Genomic DNA, 19,645 nt, shown 5'->3' with positions numbered 1-19,645 from the left:
GGGCCAAAAGAAATCTGATGAGGTTCAATAAGGATAAGTGCAGGGTCCTGCACTTAGGACGGAAGAACCCAATGCACAGCTACAGACTAGGGACCGAATGGCTAGGCAGCAGTTCTGCGGAAAAGGACCTAGGGGTGACAGTGGATGAGAAGCTGGATATGAGTCAGCAGTGTGCCCTTGTTGCCAAGAAGGCCAATGCCATTTTGGGATGTATAAGTAGGAGCATAGCGAGCAGATCGAGGGACGTGATCGTCCCCCTCTATTCGACATTGGTGAGGCCTCATCTGGAGTACTGTGTCCAGTTTTGGGCCCCACACTACAAGAAGGATGTGGATAAATTGGAGAGAGTCCAGCGAAGGGCAACAAAAATGATTAGGGGACTGGAACACATGATTTATGAGGAGAGGCTGAGGGAACTAGGATTGTGTAGTCTGCAGAAGAGAAGAATGAGGGGGGATATGATAGCTGCTTTCAACTACCTGAGAGGTGGTTCCAGAGAGGATGGTTCTAGACTATTCTCAGTGGTAGAAGAGGACAGGACAAGGAGTAATGGTCTCAAGTTGCAGTGGGGGAGGTTTAGGTTGGATATTAGGAAAAACTTTTTCAGGAGGGTGGTGAAGCACTGGAATGCATTACCTAGGGAGGTGGTAGAATCTCCTTCCTTAGAAGTTTTTAAGGTCAGGCTTGACAAAGCTCTGGCTGGCATGATTTAGTCGGGGATTGGTCCTGCTTTGAGCAGGGGGTTGAACTAGATGACCTCCTGAGGTTCCTTCCAACCCTGATATTCTATGATTCCAAGGGGGAGCAATTTAATAGCTGCAGGGGCGGGAGCCCCAGCGCTGCCCACGCGGGTCAGTGCAGTAAAGCCCCGGCTCTGGAGAGCCCCCAGCGGCGGAGGCAGCACCCGAGCTCCTCGCCGCTCAGAGCACGGCTCTGACCGCAGCTCCCCGAGACCCCGCCGATCACAGGGGGTCGCTCCTGGCCCGTCCGGCCACGCTGGAAGCTCCGCCCAGCGCGGCTCAGCCACCCCGCGTGAGCCGCCGCCATCACGCTCTAGTCCGGCGGCGGGGCCGGGCACTCAGCACCTCCCAGGCCACGCCCCAATTCGGAAGGGGCGGGGTCTCATGCCCGGCAGTGACGTGGCGATGGCGGAACTTTACGTGAAACCGGGTGAGGGCGCCGAGCTGGGCAAGTGGGGACGTTCCGCGACCCTGGCCTGAGGGAGGGGAAGTCCTGGGCCCTCCTGTCTGAGGCGGGGGAGCCCTGGCTCCTCCTCTTGTCATGGGGCCTGGAGGAAGCCCCGGCCCCCCCCATTCCTGTCCTGGGCTGGGGGCGGGAGGAGGGGAAGCCCCGGCTCCCCCTTCTGTCTTGGGGACGGGGGGGAGGAGGGGAAGCCCCGGCCCCCCCTTCTGCTTTGGGGGCGGGGGGGGGAGGAGGGGAAGCCCCGGCCCCCCCTTCTGTTTTGGGGGCGGGGGGGGGAGGAGGGGAAGCCCCGGCCCCCCCTTCTGTTTTGGGGGTGGGGGGCGAGGAGGGGAAGCCCCGGCCCCCCCTTCTGTTTTGGGGGTGGGGGGCGAGGAGGGGAAGCCCCGGCCCCCCCCCTTGTGTCTTGGGGCTGGGAGGAGGGAAAGCCCCGGCTCCCCCTTCTGTCTTGGGGGAGGAGGGGAAGCCCCGGCCCCCCCTTCTGCTTTGGGGGTGGGGGGCGAGGAGGGGAAGCCCCGGCCCCCCCTTCTGCTTTGGGGGTGGGGGGCGAGGAGGGGAAGCCCCGGCCCCCCCTTCTGCTTTGGGGGTGGGGGGCGAGGAGGGGAAGCCCCGGCCCCCCCTTCTGCTTTGGGGGTGGGGGGCGAGGAGGGGAAGCCCCGGCCCCCCCTTCTGTTTTGGGGGTGGGGGGCGAGGAGGGGAAGCCCCGGCCCCCCCTTCTGTTTTGGGGTGGGGGGCGAGGAGGGGAAGCCCCGGCCCCCCCTTCTGTTTTGGGGTGGGGGGCGAGGAGGGGAAGCCCCGGCCCCCCCTTCTGTTTTGGGGGTGGGGGGCGAGGAGGGGAAGCCCCGGCCCCCCCCTTGTGTCTTGGGGCTGGGAGGAGGGGAAGCCCCGGTCCCTCCCTTGTGTCTTGGGGCCGGGGGGAGGGGGGGAGGAGGGGAAGCCCCGGCTCCCCCCTTGTGTCTTGGGGCTGGGGGGGGGGGGGAGAGGAGGGGAAGCCCCGGCCCCCCCTTGTGTCTTGGGGCTGGGAGGAGGGGAAGCCCCGGCCCCCCCTTGTGTCTTGGGGCTGGGAGGAGGGGAAGCCCCGGCCCCTCCCTTGTGTCTTGGGGCCGGGGGGGGGGGGGGAGAGGAGGGGAAGCCCCGGCTCCCCCCTTGTGTCTTGGGGCCGGGAGGGGGGGGAGAGGAGGGGAAGCCCTGGCGCTGGCCATTGTGTAGTGCCAGTAATTGGTGCCATTTATGTCTCCCCAGGAAACAAGGAGCGCGGCTGGAACGATCCCCCTCAGTTTTCCTATGGGCTGCAGCTCCAGTGTAGTGGCCCGAAGCGCACCCCCCTCGCACGCAGGGTCCCCGGCCTGGCCCATGGAGCCCCCCAAGGTTAGAATTCCCCCATACATTGCCCTGCAGCCGGTGGGCCCATGCTGGGGGTGGCAAAGCCCATCAGGGATGCTGAGTTAAGCCCAGTCTCTAGCTCAAAGTCCCCTTCAGAGGGCTCTCTGCAGAGGAGGATTTCCCCCTTCTGTGCCCCCATAAGCACCGGTGTGGGGAATCCGTGGTAGCCTGCCCCTCTCCTCTGAGGCCTCAGGCTAAGGCTCTTGGGCTCGTCACTGTCTCATGCTTTGCTGTAGCTCCTGTGTGACCTGCCTGTCTAGGGTCATGCAGATATCACACTGACAGACCCCGGTCACCAGTGGGCAGGATCGAACTGGGGAGCTCTGGAGCTTAGTGCATGAGCCTCTACAGCAGGGGTGGGCAAACTTTTTGGTCTGAGGGCTACATCTGGGTATGGAAATTGTATGATGGACCATGAATGCTCATGAAGTTGGGGTACAGGAGGGGATGAAGGCTCTGGCGGGGGGTGTGGGCTCTGGGGTGGTGCCAGAAATGAGGAGTTCAGGGTATGGGAGGGGGCTCCAGGCTGGGGCAGGGGGTTGGGGTGTAGGTAGGGGGGTTCCAGGTGGGGGTTCAGGCTCTGGGGTGGGGGTGGGGGTGAGGGGTTTGCGGTCCAGGAGGGTGCTTCGGGTTGGGATTGAGGGGTTTGGAGGGTGATCAGGGCAGGGGGTTGGGACCTGGCAGGGGGCAGGCTCTGGGCGGCGCTTACCTCAAGCAGCTCCTGGAAGCAGTGACATGTACCCCCTCCAGCTCCTACATGAAGGTGTGACCAGGTGGCTCTAGTCTGTGCGCTGCTCTGTCTGTAGGCACCGTCCCTGCAGCTCCCATTGGTCGCATTTCCTGGCCAATGGGAGCCGCAGGGGCGGTGCTTGAGGCGGGGGCAGTGCACGGAGCCCCCTGACTACCCCTAAACATAGGAGCCGGAGGTGGGACATACTGCTACTTCTGGGACCTGCGGCATGTGCGCCCAGAGCAGCTCCCAACCCCGCTCCCCGGCTGGAGTGCAGGAGCAGGGAAAGCCCCAGATGTGGCCCACGGGCTGTAGTTTGCCCACCCCTGCTCTACAGCATGAGCTAAAATCCAGCTGGCTGTTAGCTCAGGCTGTGGAGCAGGCTCATTTTATCTCTCTTTAAGTGGTCTCGGTGCCACTAGATGGGACAGAACACCACACCCAGAAGGTGTGTGGGTTACACAGAGACCAACCAGCACCTGAGGGAGGCTTTGGGGAAAACAAACAATCCTTTGCGCCCTGGATTTTGTTTCAACTCAGCTGTCAGTCATGTTATCTTCTGTACGTGGCAGCATGAGCCAGTGCTTACGGCTCAAGTCCCAGTCCTGTGCCTTAGGGTGTAGCCTGGTCTTACTTGCGTGTGGTGTGACCACTTCCCCCAGCCTCTGCAGCAGGGGTGGGCAAACTTTTTGGTCTGAGGGCCAAATCTGGGTATGGAAATTGTATGGTGGGCCATGAATGCTCATGAAATTGGGGTTGGGGTGCAGGAGGGGGTGATGGCTCTGGGGTGGGTCCAGAAATGAGGAGTACAGGGTATGGGAGGGGGCTCCAGGTTGGGGCAGGGGGTTGGGGTGTTCCAGCTGAGGGTTCAGGCTCTGGGGTGGGGCTGGGGATGAGGGCTTCCCTCCTATCCACTGGGGATAATGAGAGGTGGCTGCAGCATAATTCATTTGCTTTGAGAGCTGCAGACAGTGCTACTGATGTGGGTGGGTAATTCATCCTTCTAGGAAGGAATGCCTCAGTAGATTTTGCTGCCCAAATCCAGCAGGAGGTCCGACCCCAGCCTGGGCGCTCATTACCTCCTTTCCCCTCTGGCTAACAGGCAACCCTCTAGCTTTGCTGGGTGACTTAGCATTTACAGGTATTTCCCTGAGGTCAGTTCTGCTCATGCCCTCCCAGTGAGGGACAGATTCACTCTGCACCCAGCACTGTTTTCCTCTGCCACCCCAAGGACAAGTTTGGGGAAGCGGGCACTTTATGCTGCCCTGCCCTCCCCTCATCTGCAGAGAAGGGAGGTGCTCGCTGTAATGTGACCACCTGCTTCTCAGAAGCTGGGCTCAGACCCCAACCCATGCCATGTAGGGCACCAGAGCAGTTATCACGTGAAAATGCCTGCTAGTCCCTGCTGACCTGGACAGATCTCAGCTGGGGCCCTGAAGCTGGCAGGTCCATTCCCAGTGCCCTGAGACATCCAGCCCCCTGGTACGGCCAGTAGTACAAACAGTGGAAGGGGTTCTTCTGAACTGCAGCTCTGGGGATGTCTGCACTGTAGGAAAAAAACAATGGCACTGAGTCTGAGCCCAGGTCAACTGACTCAGGCTTGTAGTGTGAGAGGCTAATAACAGCAGTGTAGACATTCCCACTTGGGCTGGAGCCTCTACGCTGTTATTAGCCCCACACTGACGCAGGCTCTGACACTGGCTGCTGTGGGGTTTTCTTTGCAGTGTAGACATACCCTCTGCTAACTAGGCTGGCTTGGCTTGTTGCGCTGGGCACAGTGAGTCCAGTGTTCTGCTCTGAATGCTTTCCACCTCAGGACGCCAGAGCTTGGAGCACAGCACCCTCACATGGTGGGCTGAGCAGGTGGGACTTTGGGTGGCTTGGACTGGACTATTACAGTGGCTGTTGACTCCATAATGTTTGTGTTTTCAGCCCCTACTCCAGCGAATTCTGCTCCTCCAGTGCTGCCAGTAGCCTTACCCTCAAAACCCGTGGGGCCGCCCCCTCTTGCTGTGGTCAGCCCTGCTCTGAGGCCGGACACCGTGAAGCAGGTTGCGAGCCTGGCTAAGGAGGAGTGCGAGGTGAATGTAGAGGATGTTCTAGCCCCTCTGAATGAGACTCTGAGCATGTGCAGGAATGCCGTGCAGGTGAGGATTGCTGCTGTGCCCAGTGGCATTGCCAGTGACTCTTTCCACAAAAACGAGGAGTCCGGTGGCACCTTAAAGACTAACAGATTTATTTGGGCATAAGCTTTCATGGGTAAAAAACCCACTTCTTCAGATGCATGGAATGAAAATTAGATGCAGGCATAAATATATATTGGCACATGAAGAGAAGGGAGTTACCTTACAAGTGAAGAACCAATGTTGAAGTCTAATTCAGTGAGGGTGGATGTGGTCCACGCCCAATAATTGAGGAGGAGGTGTCAATACCAAGAGAGGGAAAATTGCTTTTGTAATGAGCCAGCCACTCCCAGTTCCTATTCAAACCCAGATTGATGGTGTTAAGTTTGCAAATGATCTGCAGTTTCCTCTTTCCACAGACACAGATGTCGAGCCCTGTACCCTGCTCTCTCTGCTGCTGATTGTCCTCCTCAGGGTGTGTGCAGCCAGGGAAGGGCCCATTGAATGGGGGTGCTTGTTCTCTGTGGCATTACAGGGGCCCGCCATTCCCAAGTTGTCCCTCTGCACCCTGCTGCCTAAGAGGAGGATGTGAAAGCTCAGCTCGCTGGGTGCAGGTGGTTCTGACGGGTCCCCTTCTCAGAGCTCTTCTCTACTTTAGCGCTAGCAGGGGGTGTGTGGTGGGGGCTCTGGCTCAAGGCTTTCTGGTGGCAGTTCTTCACTAAGGCTCCTCTCTGGACTTCCAGAAACAGGTTTGTGATGACATCAGCAGACGCCTCGCTGTGTTTCGGGAGCTGTGGCTCCAGGGAAAGCTGTCTGCCCCTGTGAGGAAGAGGATGAATATCCTGGTTCAGGGTGAGAGGGGCAAAGGGGCGCCAGGGCGCTGTGACCCACTCTAGGGAGGGGGCCAACTTTGCATCTCCCAGGGGTTCTGCACTGCGGCCTACATGCATTCCTTTCCTGGCTCCCCATCTCCTCTCAGCACTCAGCGCTGCTTCCATGTCCCTCACCTGTCAGCATGAGGCCCATTTGTGCCCTGTCATGTCCCCCTCTGTCCGACTGTAGTGCTCCCATCCCTGTGGTATCTAGGCACAACTCTTCTCCCAGCTGGAATCCCAGTGGGTCCAGCGGCTGTGGATGGAGCTCATACTCAGCTCAGAGCCTTTTTTACTCCCCCCATCCACCTGAGAGGTTCATGGGCCACTAACAGGGGCTGCTCTCTCCTTGCCTCCTAGAGCTCCAGCGGCGGCACTGGGATGTGGCTGATGAAATCCATCGCTCGCTCATGGTGGACCATGTCAATGAAGTCAGTCAATGGCTGGTGGGAATCAAACGGTTAATTGCTGAGGCAAGGAACTTGCCTCCTGGAGACTTGGTTGCAAATGATGAGCAGGGAGCTGGAGCTCAGCCAGCCAAAGAGGCCCTGTGAGCCATGGCAAAGCTGGGGGGAACTGAACTGCCTCCAGGCCCCACTGTGTCCCCCAGAGGTGATGGAGCTCTTGGCCACTAGGAGCATTTCTCATCGCTGTAGCGGGAAAACAGCGAGACTCCTCCATCCCTGAGGGGTTTCTGGCTTCTCCCGTGTCTCCCTGTCCTGCCTCTGCGTGATCCTGATTCAGGATTGGCTCCGCACCAAGGAGAGGCTTTCTTACCACCAATCGATCTCGGGGCAACTTGCTGCATGATACTGAATTAAAATTACTGTTCCAGTGTCCCATGCCTGTGTGCAAGCCCAGTGCCAGCCCTCATCTGGAACTTGCTGTGAGCAGGCTCCAGGGCAGAACAAGACAGGGGAGAGAGCTGCAGCTGGTGTGGACATGTGGTAGATAGTGCTATTCTTTCCCAGGCGCGTCAGGTGTGGGGATGGTGGAGCCCTGGGCTGTAATGACAGGTCAGTCAGATGCTGGGCGTGGAGATCAGCGCTCAGCCCTTCCCATGCCCAGAAGAGGAGCTGGATGATGTTTTTTGGCCTAAGATTGATCAAAAATGCAGTTTTTGTCAACCCAAACAAGATTCCTTCCCCCCAGCCCAGTAGTTAGGGCATCAGCTGGGCTGTAAGAGACCCAAGTTCAAATCCCTGCTCTGGAAAAGACCCAAAACAGTCTTTTTTAATTCACAGCAAATTCTGAAGTGTCAGTATTGGCTCAACCCAAACCCAATGTTTTTGAACCAGCAGTGCACTGACAATTCTGTTACTCGCCCAGCCCTGGTTGCAGTACACTTCCCCTGGCACCAGTCACCTTTGTGCCCAGGGGAGTTGCAGAAAGTTTGGGGCAGGCCTGGCCCTATTTCCCCTTTAGAACATAAGAACAGCCACAGTGGGTCAGCCAAGGGTTCAGTATCCTGTCTTCTGACAGTGGCCAATGCCAGATGCTTCAGGGAGAATGAACAGAATAAGGCAGTTATCTAGTGATCCATCCCCTGTTGTCTACTCCCAGGATCTGGCAGTCAGAGGTTTAGGGACTCTCAGACAGGGGTTGCATCCCTGACCATCCTGGCTAATAGCCATTGATGGCCCTATCCTCCAGGAACGTAGCTAATTCTTTTTGAACCCAGTTACGTTTGGCCTTCACAGCATTCCCTGGCTACAAGTGCCACAGGTTGACTGTGTGTTGTGCAAAGTGAAGCGGTAAACAACACTTCCTTATTTACTTTCTCCACACCAGTCATGATTTTATAGACATCTATCATATCCCCCGTCGTATCTTTTTTAAGATGAAATGTCGCAATCTTACTAATCTCGCCTCATACAAAAACTGTTCTATACCCCTAATAATTTTGTTGCCCTTCTCTGTACGTTTTCCAATTTTAATAATCCTTTTTAACATGGGGCAACCAGATCTGCATGCAATATTCAAGATGTGGGCGTACTATGGATTTATACAGGGGCATTATATTTTCTGTCTTATTATCTATCCCATTTTTAATGGCTCCTAACAGTCTGTTTGCTTTTTTGACTGCCACTGCATATGGAGTGGATGTTTTCAGAGAACTATCTACAATGACTCCCAAGATCTCTTTCTTGAATGGAAATAGCTAATCTAGACCAGTGGTTTTCAAACTGTGGGTTGCGACCCAGGTCAGCACTGCCAACCGGGCCGTTAAAAGTCCTGTCAGCGGTGCTGCCTGGCTAAGGCAGGCTAGTCCCTACCTGTTCTGACACCACGCTGCTCCCTGGAAGCAGTCAGCAGCAGGTCTGACTCCTAGGCTGGGGGGGCCATGGAGCTCCACACTCCCATTGGCTGCGAATAGACCAATGGAAGCCTGGGGGCGTGGGGGGGAAGGCAGTTCCTGTGGGTGAGAACCATGTGGAGCTGATTGCACACCTCTGCCTAGGAGCTGGACCTGCTGCTGGCCTTAGCCCCTGCCCTGCCACGCCATGCCACTGACTGGGAACCACCTGAGGTAACCCACACCCCAATCCCCTGCCCTGAGCCCCCCCAAACCTGGAGCCCCTTCCTGCACCCCAAACCCCTCATCCCTGGCCCCACCCAAGAGCCTGCACCCCCTGCCCCAGCCCAGAGCCCCCTCTCACACCCTGAACCCCTCATTCCCAGCTCCACCCTCCACTCCAACCCTCTGTCCCAAATCCCTCGTCACCAGCTCTGTTGGGTCGTGGGCATCAACAATTTTCTTCAACTGGGTTGCCAGAAAAGAAGTTTGAAAATCACTGATCTAGGCACCACCATTTTATATGTATAGTTAGGATTATGTTTACCAATGTGCATTACTTTGCATTTATCAACATTGAATTTCATCTGCCATTTTGTTGCCCTGTCACCCAGTTTTGTGAGATTCCCTTTGTAGCTCTTCACAGTCTCCCTGGGACTTAATGATCTTTAGAAGTAAGGTGTGTCTCCATGCATTGCAATTGCAGCATGTTCTCCAGCATTCCCTTCTGCCAGCCCCACACTCCGCAGGACTAGTCCTGCCCTAGACAGTCAACGTGCCTTTCCTAGAAACCTGCCCCTCACTGACCAGCTCATGCTTTTAGCGCCTGGGGTTCAAAACCAGCATTCGCCCCAGTCACTATCAAGCACCTGCCACCTTTCCTCACTGTAGCTCTTCTCCCTCCTCTTGTACCTGAATCTGCAGTTGGGCTCAATTGCTGCTGCCCCCAATTGGCGTGGCAGGGGCAAGTGTGTGTGTGTGTGTGTGTGTGTATAAAAAGTCAAAGCACCGGGCTTGGATCCTGTCACAGCAGCAGGAAAACATATCCAGCTCTGCAGGGGCCGGATGGCTGCTTGCCCTACCGGTGCAGTAGGGTGAGCAGCACAATGAGCTGGACTGGCTGCCCTTAGCATCACCCCAGGGCCTGCCATTAGCTGACCCACAAGGGGGTCTAGGCCAGGCCCTGCCTCAGTTACCAACCAGCTCTGAGTTTGGGAAGGCAGCTTTGCTTTTTCAGCTGGCGAACTGCAGCTCCCTCACATCATCAGTCCCCTCCAGGAGGTGACCTAGCACTGCCCTCTTGTGGACATTAAGGGACATGCATCAGCAAGGCTGCCACATTGACAGCAACCAGCACTAAGGAATCCAGCTGGTTTCTCTGAGCACAGAGACAATCTCACTCCAAACACCTGCTCAATCCCACACTGTCCTGGCCCAGGCTGTGGGACAGGAATTGCCCCCTGAGCCTCTGTGTAACACAGTCACTGCAGCTCAGCAAGGGCACAAGGGGAGAGAGGCTAACAACTCCCTTGCACTCTAAAGGGGACAGCGAGACAATGGCATGGGCTAGCCAGAGGCATCAAAACTCCCTCGCAGCCAGGAGCAGTGCTGGCTGGGGCATGAAGTCTGGGCATTCGGTCCTCAGCCCCTCATCTCCTGGAACCTGGGTGGCCAGACAGATCCATGGCTGGCATCATTCAGGAGTACGCTGTGACTCCCTGCACTACAAGTTTCGCAGGAGAGATATTCCAGGAGCTGAAGGCAGGTGCAGAGGGAGATTTGGGGTGGGCTAACAGTCCGTAGATTGATATGTCTACAGGCTGTTCCCTCTCACCCAGGACCGAGTGCCATGGATACAGGCAGGGTTTGCCAGCAGCTCCTGGAGCTCATTGAGTCCTGGAGCACTTTCTCCCACAGTGGATTCTGGCACCAGCCTGGGCTCATGGCTAGTAGCTCCCAGCTGGTGGGCCAGTGCAGGTTTGTAATTGCTGCTGCAGCTGTTAGAGGAGACAGTGGAGAAAGACTTTTCTCCCTGTCCTACTCTAAGCGAGCACCAGGGTCTCTGGGCATACAGCTCATGGAGCTCAGATTGCACCCTCCCAGGGCAGTTGTCATGACAGCCAGCCCCAGTGCTGCAACCACTCCTGGAGAGGCTGAGAGCCGTGAGACACAATTGGGGCTGCTTGGCCCATCACCCCCCCACACGCACTCTGGGGAGGACACAGCTGACCCTGGCCTGAGGAGTTCTCCAACAGCTGATTACGCTGAAGAGCCTGGTTCTGTGCGAAGCTACAAATAAGCAGGAGCCTGGAATCAGTCTCCTCCTGACTGGACTCAAGCCAAGGAAAGCTCCCCCTTTCCCCAGGCACCATCCAGTTTGCACCGCAGCTTTTAACCAAGCCGGATGGGCTCCCCTGACTGCTGGGGACACAGGCCCCCTTCTCCCGGTACCCCTCGACCAGTTCTAACCAAAGGCTCAGATCACCTGCATCTCTCACTCCTCTGGAGGTTAGGGAGGGCCAGTGACACCTGAACACTAGCTCCCCCTAGCTCCAGCTACAAGGGAAAGGGCCATGCGGCTGAGGCTCTACCCATGGACTTGGCAGGCTCTTGCCTAGCCCCGGCTGTGGGTTGGGAGTGAAGCACAGAAGACGCGCAGGGCGGAAGGGGATACAGGAAGGTTGTTTATTGCACAGCCTCAGAGCGAGCCCATGGCGTAGCCACTAGACACGCTCAGCTCAGTGAGCCCAGCCATGCACCGCAGGGTTGGGGGACAGAGCAGCAGCTCATGCCAGCCCCCCACACCAGCCCCCACACCTGGGCTTCATTTCAGTAAAAAAAACTGAGAACAAATGCAACTGCAGAGAAACAGTGTTAAAACAGCGCCACATCCATAGGCAGCAGCCGTGCCAGGGCCTCGCTCACCTCTGGGTCTTCAGGGAGGGAAAGGAGGCAGGAGCCCCAGGAAAGCAGCTTGCCGCCAGCTGGCCGCATCGCTGGGAGCTCAGATATCCATGGCAAACTGATCGTCATCTGGGCAGGAGAAAGAAACAAGGTCTGCGTTAGAAGGACGGCACGTGGCAAGGGGGGCTCTGCAGGGATCACTGTGGGGACATGATGCTGTTAACCAGGAGATCAGCTACTGCCAATAGCAGCAGCATGGATGGGTGGATCAGAGCGAGGATCTGTCTTCCCCCAGCTGCGTTCCTGGGTCACGGCTCTGCACAGCTGACCTGCATTGGCCTCCAGATGTGGCCTCCCATCTCCCCTCCCCTCAGCCTGTTCCGGCTGCCAGCAATGGAGGAGTCCCAGGGTTGCCATTGCTGCAGTCTGAATTGACAGTGTGTGGGGTCCATGTGATGGGGTGGCTCAAGTGGAGCAGAGCCCCAGGGAGAGCAGCAGCAACTCCCTGGGGAAGAAGGGGAGGAGGCAGAGACAGCAATTTGCAGTTCCCCTCCCATCCACAAGGGGTGCTCAATGCAGATGGTCACCCACCCAATCGGAGCAGAGTTCCTGAGGGGAGTAAACTATGTTTCCAGCCCTGCCATGCAGCTGCAGGAGGCAGCTGTGGTCCTGGCACTGATGCCCGCTGAGCCCAGTGGCAGCCCAAAGAGGGAGAGGCCAGTGGCTCCACGCACCCAGGACTGGTTTCAGAGTAACAGCCGTGTTAGTCTGTATTCGCAAAAAGAAAAGGAGTACTTGTGGCACCTTAGAGACTAACCAATTTATTTGAGCATGAGCTTTCGTGAGCTACAGCTCACTTCATCAGCTCATGCTCAAATAAATTGGTTAGTCTCTAAGGTGCCACAAGTACTCCTTTTCTTTTTGCACCCAGGACTGGTCTCCATCCCCTGGCATGGGGAACGAGCAGAGGATGGCAGGCGGGGGCTTGGCCTCCTCACTGCCCCCTGGACAGGACACGGACCAGCAGCAGAGGCAGATGGAACCAGACAACCTCTCCCCATCCCAGTGCTGGAAGGGGATGCTGCTCCCCCAGGGTGGGAGCTGCATTACTCCCCGCTCCCTCCACTTCAAGTCCTGCTTCAGGTGCCTTGAAACAGGCAGGATAAAGTCACTTGTGATGCACTAGGGGAGCCCCAAGGGGGCAGCCCTTCTGCTCTGGGTTCTCAGGCCCCAAGCGCTGCAGCAGGAGCGAAGGTGACGGGCGGTGTTCCGGGACTAGGGGTTGGGCACATGCGTTTTACCTGGGACCTCTTCCTCGGTCTCATTTTGTTCCTTAAGATCCTCCAGCTTGGAGTGCGCCGCGTGGGGGGGAGAGGTGATGCCGGGGATGTGAGGGAGGTAGCAGGGGGGCGTCCTGGCAACGGGCGAGTTCTTACACTCCAGCAGGAATTTACGGTCATAGATTATCCTGGTACCTGTCAAACCCAGCAGGCAAATCAGCCCCCGGCACTCAGGTGCCCTCTTCCAAGAGACCTGCCCACCACAGTCTGCCCCGCAGGGAGCTCGGAAGTCTCTGCCAACCCCTCTCCAAGCCTGGAGCAGGTAAGATCAAGCCCAGACTTGTGCCAGCATCTCCTGTGTTGCTGAGCCATGTGACACCACGGCTGTCAGCCCAGGCAGAGCTGCTACTAGTAATTAACATTAATTAGAACATAAGAGCAGCGATACCGGGCCAGATCATGGTCCACCTTGCCCAGTATCCTGCCTCTGACAGTGGCCCATACCAGAGCTTCAGGAGGAGTGTACAGAACAGGGCAATTATGGAGCAATCCACCCCAGCTTCTGGCAGTCAAAGGTTTAGGGTCACCTCAAGCACGGGGCTGCCTCCCTGACCAGCTTGGTAATAGCAATTGATGGAGCCATCCTCCAGGAACTAATCCAGTTCTGTTTTGAACCTAGTTATAGTTTTGGCCTTCACAACATCCCCTGGCAATGAGTTCCACAGGTTAGTTGTGCCTTCTGTGAAGAAGTACTGCTCTTGTTTGCATTAAACCTGCTGCCTATTAATTTCATTGTGTAATCCCTACTTTCTGTATTGTGTGAAGAAGTATATAACACTTCCCCATTCACTTCTCCCACCATTCCTGGTTTTATAGAGCTCTATCATATCCCCCTTAATTGTCTCTTTTTTAAGTCAAACAGCCCTAATCTTCTTAGGTTTCAGAGTAGCAGCCGTGTTAGTCTGTATCCGCAAAAAGAAAAGGAGGACGTGTGGCACCTTAGAGACTAACAAATTTATCTGAGCATAAGTTTTCGTGAGCTACAGCTCACTTCATCAGATGCATTCAGTGGACAATGCAGTGCGGAGATTTATATACACAGAGAACATGAAACAATGGGTGTTACCATACACACTGTAAGGAGAGTGATCAGGTAAGGTGAGCTATTACCAGCAGGAGAACGGGGCGTTCCATCTGGACCCATGGAAAAGAAGCCCTTGAGGAATTCCACCATGATTTCAACAATTTCCAACCCATCATCAACCTCAGCCTGGACCAGTCCACACAAGAGATCCACTTCCTGGACACTACGGTGCTAATAAGCGATGGTCACATAACCACCACCCTATACCGGAAACCTACTGACTTCTATGCCTACCTACATGCCTCCAGCTTTCATCCAGACCACACCACACGATCCATTGTCCACAACCAAGCTCTACGATACAACCGCATTTGCTTCAACCCCTCAGACAGAGACAAATACCAACAAGATCTCTATCAAGCATTCTTACAACTACAATACCCACCTGCTGAAGTGAAGAAACAGATTGACAGAGCCAGAAGAGTACCCAGAAGTTACCTACTACAGGACAGGCCCAACAAAGAAAATAACAGAACGCCACTAGCCATCACCTTCAGCCCACAACTAAAACCTCTCCAGCGCATCATCAAGGATCTACAACCTATCCTGAAGGACGACCCATCACTCTCACAAATCTTGGGAGACAGGCCAATCCTTGCCTACAGACAGCCCCACAACCTGAAGCAAATACTCACCAGCAACCACACACCACACCACAGAACCACTAACCCAGGAACCAATCCTTGCAACAAAGCCCGTTGCCAACTGTGTCCACGTATCTATTCAGGAGACACCATCATAGGGCCTAATCACATCAGCCACACTATCAGAGGCTCATTCACCTGCACATCTACCAATGTGATATATGCCATCATGTGCCAGCAATGCCCTTCTACCATGTACACTGGTCAAACTGGACAGTCTCTACGTAAAAGAATAAATGGACACAAATCAGACGTCAAGAATTATAACATTCAAAAACCAGTCAGAGAACACTTCAATCTCTTTGGTCACTCGATTACAGACCTAAGAGTGGCGATTCTTCAACAAAGAAACTTCAAAACCAGACTCCAATGAGAGACTGCTGAATTGGAATTAATTTGCAAACTGGATACAATTAACTTAGGCTTGAATAAAGACTGGGAGTGGATGGGTCATTACACAAAGTAAAACTATTTCCCTATGTTTATTCCTCTTCCCCGCTCCCCCCCCCCCCCCCCGGCTCTCCTACTGGTAACAGCTCACTTTACCTGATCACTCTCCTTACAGTGTGGATGGTAACACCCATTGTTTCATGTTCTCTGTGCATATAAATCTCCCCACTTGTATTTTCCACTGAATGCATCCGATGAAGTGAGCTGTAGCTCATGAAAGCTTATGCTCAAATAAATTTGTTAGTCTCTAAGATGCCACAAGTACTCCTTTTCTAATCTTCTTAGTTGCTCCTTCTATTGAAGTCATTCCATACCCGTCATCATCCTTTTTGCCCTTCTCTAACCTTTTCCAGTTCCACTCTATTCTTTTTGAGCTGGGGCAACCAGACCTGGATGCAGCGTTCGAAGTGTGGGCAGACCATCGGTTTATATAGTGGTATTATGAACGTTCCTAACTTTTTGTTAGGCTTTTTGGCCCCTGCTATGCACTGAGCGGAAGTTTTCAGAAAATGATCTATGGTGACTCCAGATCTTTTTCTTGGGTCGTAACAACTAATTCAAACCTCCTCATTGTGTATGTGTCTCATAGGGATTATGTGACATTTATTTGGCTCCTTTCAACGTGAAGGACCCCAGAGCATTCCAGATACAAGGATCACTGTAGCCAGCACTGAATGCAACTGTCTCTGGGGTGTGTCACAGCAGCTGGTTAAAACCACCCAGCAAAATTACACAACAGTTTAGGGCTTCAAGGATCCCAATGGAAATTGCAGTGGGAAATTAGGAAGGCAGAATGGGGCTGGGTCAAGCTACCATTCCACAGGGGGCTTTTCTGTTGCAGCCTTTTTACTATCCTCACCCCCAACCTTTCCCATTGGTGCTACTCCTGGGTCAGTTCTGCCAAAAGGTGTTACTGGCCAGCGGCGTTTTCACTGCCACCTGGTGCTGCTCTGAGCGTGGTTAGATGACCTGGTGGTTAAATGGCAGCGGCTGGTCTGTGCTAGCACCAGCAGAGCTGGGCCAGCAGTAGCAGGCTGGGGTAGATGCAGCCCTCGAGCACCAGGGGATCTGTAGTCACTGTATGCAGACAGGATGCAGGTTTTACATCTCCCGCAAGGGATGGGGCCTTCAGCAGCACAGCGCCCCCTAGCATCAGCCTGGGGTGCCAATTGTCCAGGACAGAGTGGAAGTGCTGTCAGCTCTTCCCCAAATCCATTGCCAGCACCACTCCCAATTTCCCAGATGTTTCCCATCCCGACCCTGACCCTGCTGAGACCAGCCCCAGGCAGCCTGCCTGCATGCAGCAGCTGTGTTTATGGGACCTACCCACACGTCACACAGCTTCACCTGCCAGCCCCCTCTAGCACAGGAGGGGATCCGGGGGAGCTCTGGGAGGGCACAAGAGATTCTGCTTGAATAGGGCAGTGCTGCCAGGGATCCCTTCCTCCCAGCTGGCAACACAAGCTCACCCAGCCACCTGACCCTTCAGCCACCAACTGCTGACACCCAGCCACTCTCCCTCCTCCCCCTAGTAATCCAGCCTAGCAACAGGTGGCAGGGAGAATGCTCCAGGTAACACAGGCTCTGCAAGGGGGAGGGAACAGCAGAGCAGCGGCTGGCGGGGAGAGCCCAGAAATCCCGGCACTGCTGAGCACAGGCTGCAGCCTTTGGAGCAGAGCAAACATATCAGGTAACCCAGTGCAGGCAGCTCGGAGCAGCTGACCTCGACCTCGGTGCCAGCACCTGCTGCAGCTCCCGCCCCTCCTGAGATAAGACTTATCATGAGCCAGCGCTGGCAGGATGGACTCGTGCAGTTTAACTGAAAGGCACCCTGCATGTGGATAAAGGCATGCAGCCCAGCGGGCCAAGGGACGCGCCAGACACAAGGACAAGTGTGGACGGCTTTCTAAAAATAGAGACATGCTGGTGAGGCCAGTAGGGTCACTTTCACCAGAGTCCCAGAGAGCCCCGAGGCAGGAGTCTGCCTTGCCCAGACACATCTGGCAGAGCACCCCTCCCAGCGGGCACAGCCCAGCTCCTACCCACACCCCACCCAGATCTTGTCTGAGGATTTTGTCCTGCTGCTTATCAGACGGGTACCTAAGAGTCTCCCACGACAGAGCAACAACAGCAAAAACCCCACTCGGCTCCCTGGAGCTTCTGGCTCTTCTCCCTTTTCAGGGTCTGAGCAGTGCTGCTCAGGGGAAGGATTTCAGAGGGGTGGTGTGGGGCTGTGAGGGTCCCTGTGTTTAGGTGGCAAAGCTCCATCACATCGGAAGGTTTTGCAGAGGATGCTCACGCTGTGGCAGCTCCCCAATGACAGAATCAGGGACCCACTCACTGACTCAGAGGTCACTCTGTGATAGCAACTATGAAACGGGAGCCAGCAGTCCCCCAGCACCAATGGGTGACATGCGGTCATTCATTCACATTACTGAGGCTGCCTGAGAGCACACCAGTCTCCCCCGCTGCAGCTTGCTCTGAAGGAAACACCTTTGGCCAAGAGCACAGCAGCAAAAGAATCTCAGACCCTCCGCTCCCAGAGCTTGTGTCTACACATGGAGCCACTGGGCTAACCTCGACAGGAACGAAACCCTCTTACTCCAACACCCACACAGGGAGGTACTCAGGAATGTTCCTTACTAGGTCCATGTGTGGACAAACCAGGGAGAAAGGGGAAAACCTGGAGGCAAGGATGCTCTGGCCTGTTTGAGGAGCTAGGCCATGCAGAGTGCAGCAGGGACTGCACCTGCGGAATGTTCTAGATCAGTGATTCTCAAGCTATTTACCATTGTGTCCCCACATGTATGGCCCTGACGAGGTCACATGGGCTGCAGCTGTGCGCTGACTGGGCCCCGCAGGTTGCTCTAGATCACCTCTGTCCAAACTCACACTTCCAACTTTGAATTTATATCCCTCGTGCTGCCTCTACCCCAAGCTTTTCCTTAAACTCTCCCCTGGGTCCTAGCCCCATTGGCAGGGCTAGTGAGGACAGGGCACTGGTGTTTTAACCACCGCATCAGCTAACCCTGCTCAGAGCAGGGTTTGATAACAGTCATAAAGTTGCTGGCAGCCGCCCAGCCCCTGCCTGCCCTGAAGCTCCCCCTGCTACAACAACAGAGGGTGTAGCAGGAAGAAGTCCTGCAGGACAGAGCCCTAGCATCTGAGTAGTGCAAGTAACAGCCCTGCTTTGGAAATGTGTCCACCGTAATGTTACAAATCTAACAACCTAGGAGGCAACCCTTCTGGTTCTCAGGGCCAGGGGCTCCCCGGGCCCGCACAGCTGCAGAGGTGTGGCCCCGACCGAGTTTTCAGGAAGCCTTTGTTTGGTGTCTCTCCTCACAGGCTCCTGTGCATTCACGTGGCATCGATGCAGGGTTTGCAACTCCCAAGCGGGGTATGCGAAGCTCAGCCCGCGGCCCAGCCCATCACTTCCACAGCCCTTGTTATTATGAGGTGTACTGTGGGAGCCACACAGCCCCCCTGGGCCTTGGCCGCTCCATGCAGGTGGTCAAGGAATCGGGCAGTTTTGGATTAAACACCGTGCAGAGCTTGGTACCTCTTATGCTAACTCCCTTGCACCCCCCCGGGGGCGCCTCTTCCTCCCTGGCATGAGCCATGTGGGGCGGGGGCCAAATCCTTTGGGTCGCAGGGGAAAACCGAGATCCCGTCCAGGCGAAGGCGAAACCCGCTCAAACCTTCCTGGGGCCCAGCCAGCCAAGGGCAATTCCAGCTCGAAGAGGCTTTTCGGACACGGGGGACGTGTGAAGGGGCTTGAGTCGCCCCGATCCGCTCCGAGTGCGCAGCGCCGGGCGCCCCAGCGAGCTCAGCCCAGGTGCGGCCGGACGGGTCCCCCCGCCGTTACAGAACCGGGTCTGAGTCGCTGGACTGCGCCCCCCCCCCCAAACCGGAGAGGCTCGGGGCAGCGGCCGGAGATCGGGGCAGCCCCATTCGCCCTCCCGCGGGAACGGGGGCACCGGACCCGCTGCCTGGGAGCCCGGTGGGACACGGGAGGCCGCTCCCCAGGGATCCAGGAAGGCCCGGGCCGTCTCCGCGCGGGGGAGTCAGGGTTGCAGCCGCAACAGGGGGCACTGGGCGGAGGTTCACCCTGGACCGGCTGCAGGCAGAGGCTGGGGTGCTGCTGAGCCCAGGGGCTGCTCGGGGAGCGGGCCCTGCTGCGGCCCGGCCTTACCCCCAGGGGTGGTGGAGTAGAGGGTCCCGCCGGGGGTGCAGCTGTAGCCGTCTGGGGAGCCCTGGTCTCGGCCGCCCGGAATGGGGCAGGAGCTCGTGGTGCTCGCAGCGGCCATGGAGCCCGATCGGTATCCGCGGGGCACAGCGACACGTGCAGGCCCGGGGCGGGGCCAGGCGGGGTGGGGTCCTTCCCTCCCCGAGGCTGGCGGGGCTGCTCCTTCCCCGAGGCAAGCAAGCAGGTCAGTGCCCGGCCAGCGCACAGGCTCCTGCCCAGCCTGGGGACGGGACTGCGGCGGGGCGCTGGACCTAGCCTGGCTCTGACCCGGGATCCCTGCTGCTTACGTGGAGCAAACAGGCGGCCCCGCGTTAGAAAGGAGCCGAACACTGAGAGGTGCCCATGAATCACCCGAGGAGGTGGGACTCAAACG

General features: G+C 56.5%; 2 protein-coding genes across 4 annotated transcripts; one reads left to right on the top strand and one right to left on the bottom strand.

Annotated features, from left to right (window-relative positions):
• Positions 1 to 1,012: 1,012 nt before the first annotated feature.
• On the top strand, positions 1,013 to 7,150 carry SRA1 (steroid receptor RNA activator 1). 2 transcript variants are annotated; one of them, XM_077824331.1, is made up of 5 exons: positions 1,013 to 1,170; positions 2,443 to 2,568; positions 5,246 to 5,394; positions 6,180 to 6,288; positions 6,669 to 7,150. In XM_077824331.1, the coding sequence occupies exons 1-5, from the start codon at positions 1,125 to 1,127 to the stop codon at positions 6,860 to 6,862; spliced, it is 624 nt and encodes a 207-aa protein (XP_077680457.1). In that variant the 5' UTR covers positions 1,013 to 1,124; the 3' UTR covers positions 6,863 to 7,150. The 2 variants fall into 2 exon arrangements, with proteins under 2 accessions (XP_077680457.1, XP_077680456.1); XM_077824330.1 differs by having other exon boundaries at positions 1,014 to 1,170; positions 5,246 to 5,460.
• Positions 6,124 to 19,384, bottom strand: EIF4EBP3 (eukaryotic translation initiation factor 4E binding protein 3). Of its 2 annotated transcripts, XR_013346869.1 has the most exons (4): positions 19,219 to 19,384; positions 12,810 to 12,983; positions 11,530 to 11,637; positions 6,124 to 6,255 (listed from the first exon to the last, which is right to left on the bottom strand). XR_013346869.1 is itself a non-coding variant. In XM_077824332.1 (3 exons), the coding sequence occupies exons 1-3, from the start codon at positions 19,331 to 19,333 to the stop codon at positions 11,609 to 11,611; spliced, it is 318 nt and encodes a 105-aa protein (XP_077680458.1). In that variant the 5' UTR covers positions 19,334 to 19,384; the 3' UTR covers positions 11,276 to 11,608. The 2 variants fall into 2 exon arrangements, 1 of the variants encoding a protein (XP_077680458.1); XM_077824332.1 differs by lacking the exon at positions 6,124 to 6,255 and having other exon boundaries at positions 11,276 to 11,637.
• Between the last annotated feature and the right edge of the window lie 261 nt (positions 19,385 to 19,645).

This window comes from Eretmochelys imbricata, chromosome 8 (genome assembly GCF_965152235.1).
Source record: "Eretmochelys imbricata isolate rEreImb1 chromosome 8, rEreImb1.hap1, whole genome shotgun sequence".
Classification (NCBI taxonomy): domain Eukaryota; kingdom Metazoa; phylum Chordata; order Testudines; family Cheloniidae; genus Eretmochelys; species Eretmochelys imbricata.
This window is presented reverse-complemented; position numbering and strand designations above follow the sequence as displayed.

Bases quoted from the DNA above. Each gene is read 5' to 3' on its own strand.
- EIF4EBP3 (XM_077824332.1), bottom strand. From the start codon at position 19,333: ATGGCCGCTGCGAGCACCACGAGCTCCTGCCCCATTCCGGGCGGCCGA. The intron at 12,984-19,218 runs GTAAGGCCGGGC...TGGGTTTGACAG, and splicing joins CTACTCCACCACCCCTGGGG to GTACCAGGATAATCTATGAC. The intron at 11,638-12,809 runs GTAAAACGCATG...TCTCCTGCCCAG, and splicing joins GACCGAGGAAGAGGTCCCAG to ATGACGATCAGTTTGCCATG.
- SRA1 (XM_077824330.1), top strand. From the start codon at position 1,125: ATGCCCGGCAGTGACGTGGCGATGGCGGAACTTTACGTGAAACCGG. The intron at 2,569-5,245 runs GTTAGAATTCCC...TTGTGTTTTCAG, and splicing joins GGCCCATGGAGCCCCCCAAG to CCCCTACTCCAGCGAATTCT. The intron at 6,289-6,668 runs GTGAGAGGGGCA...CTTGCCTCCTAG, and splicing joins GATGAATATCCTGGTTCAGG to AGCTCCAGCGGCGGCACTGG.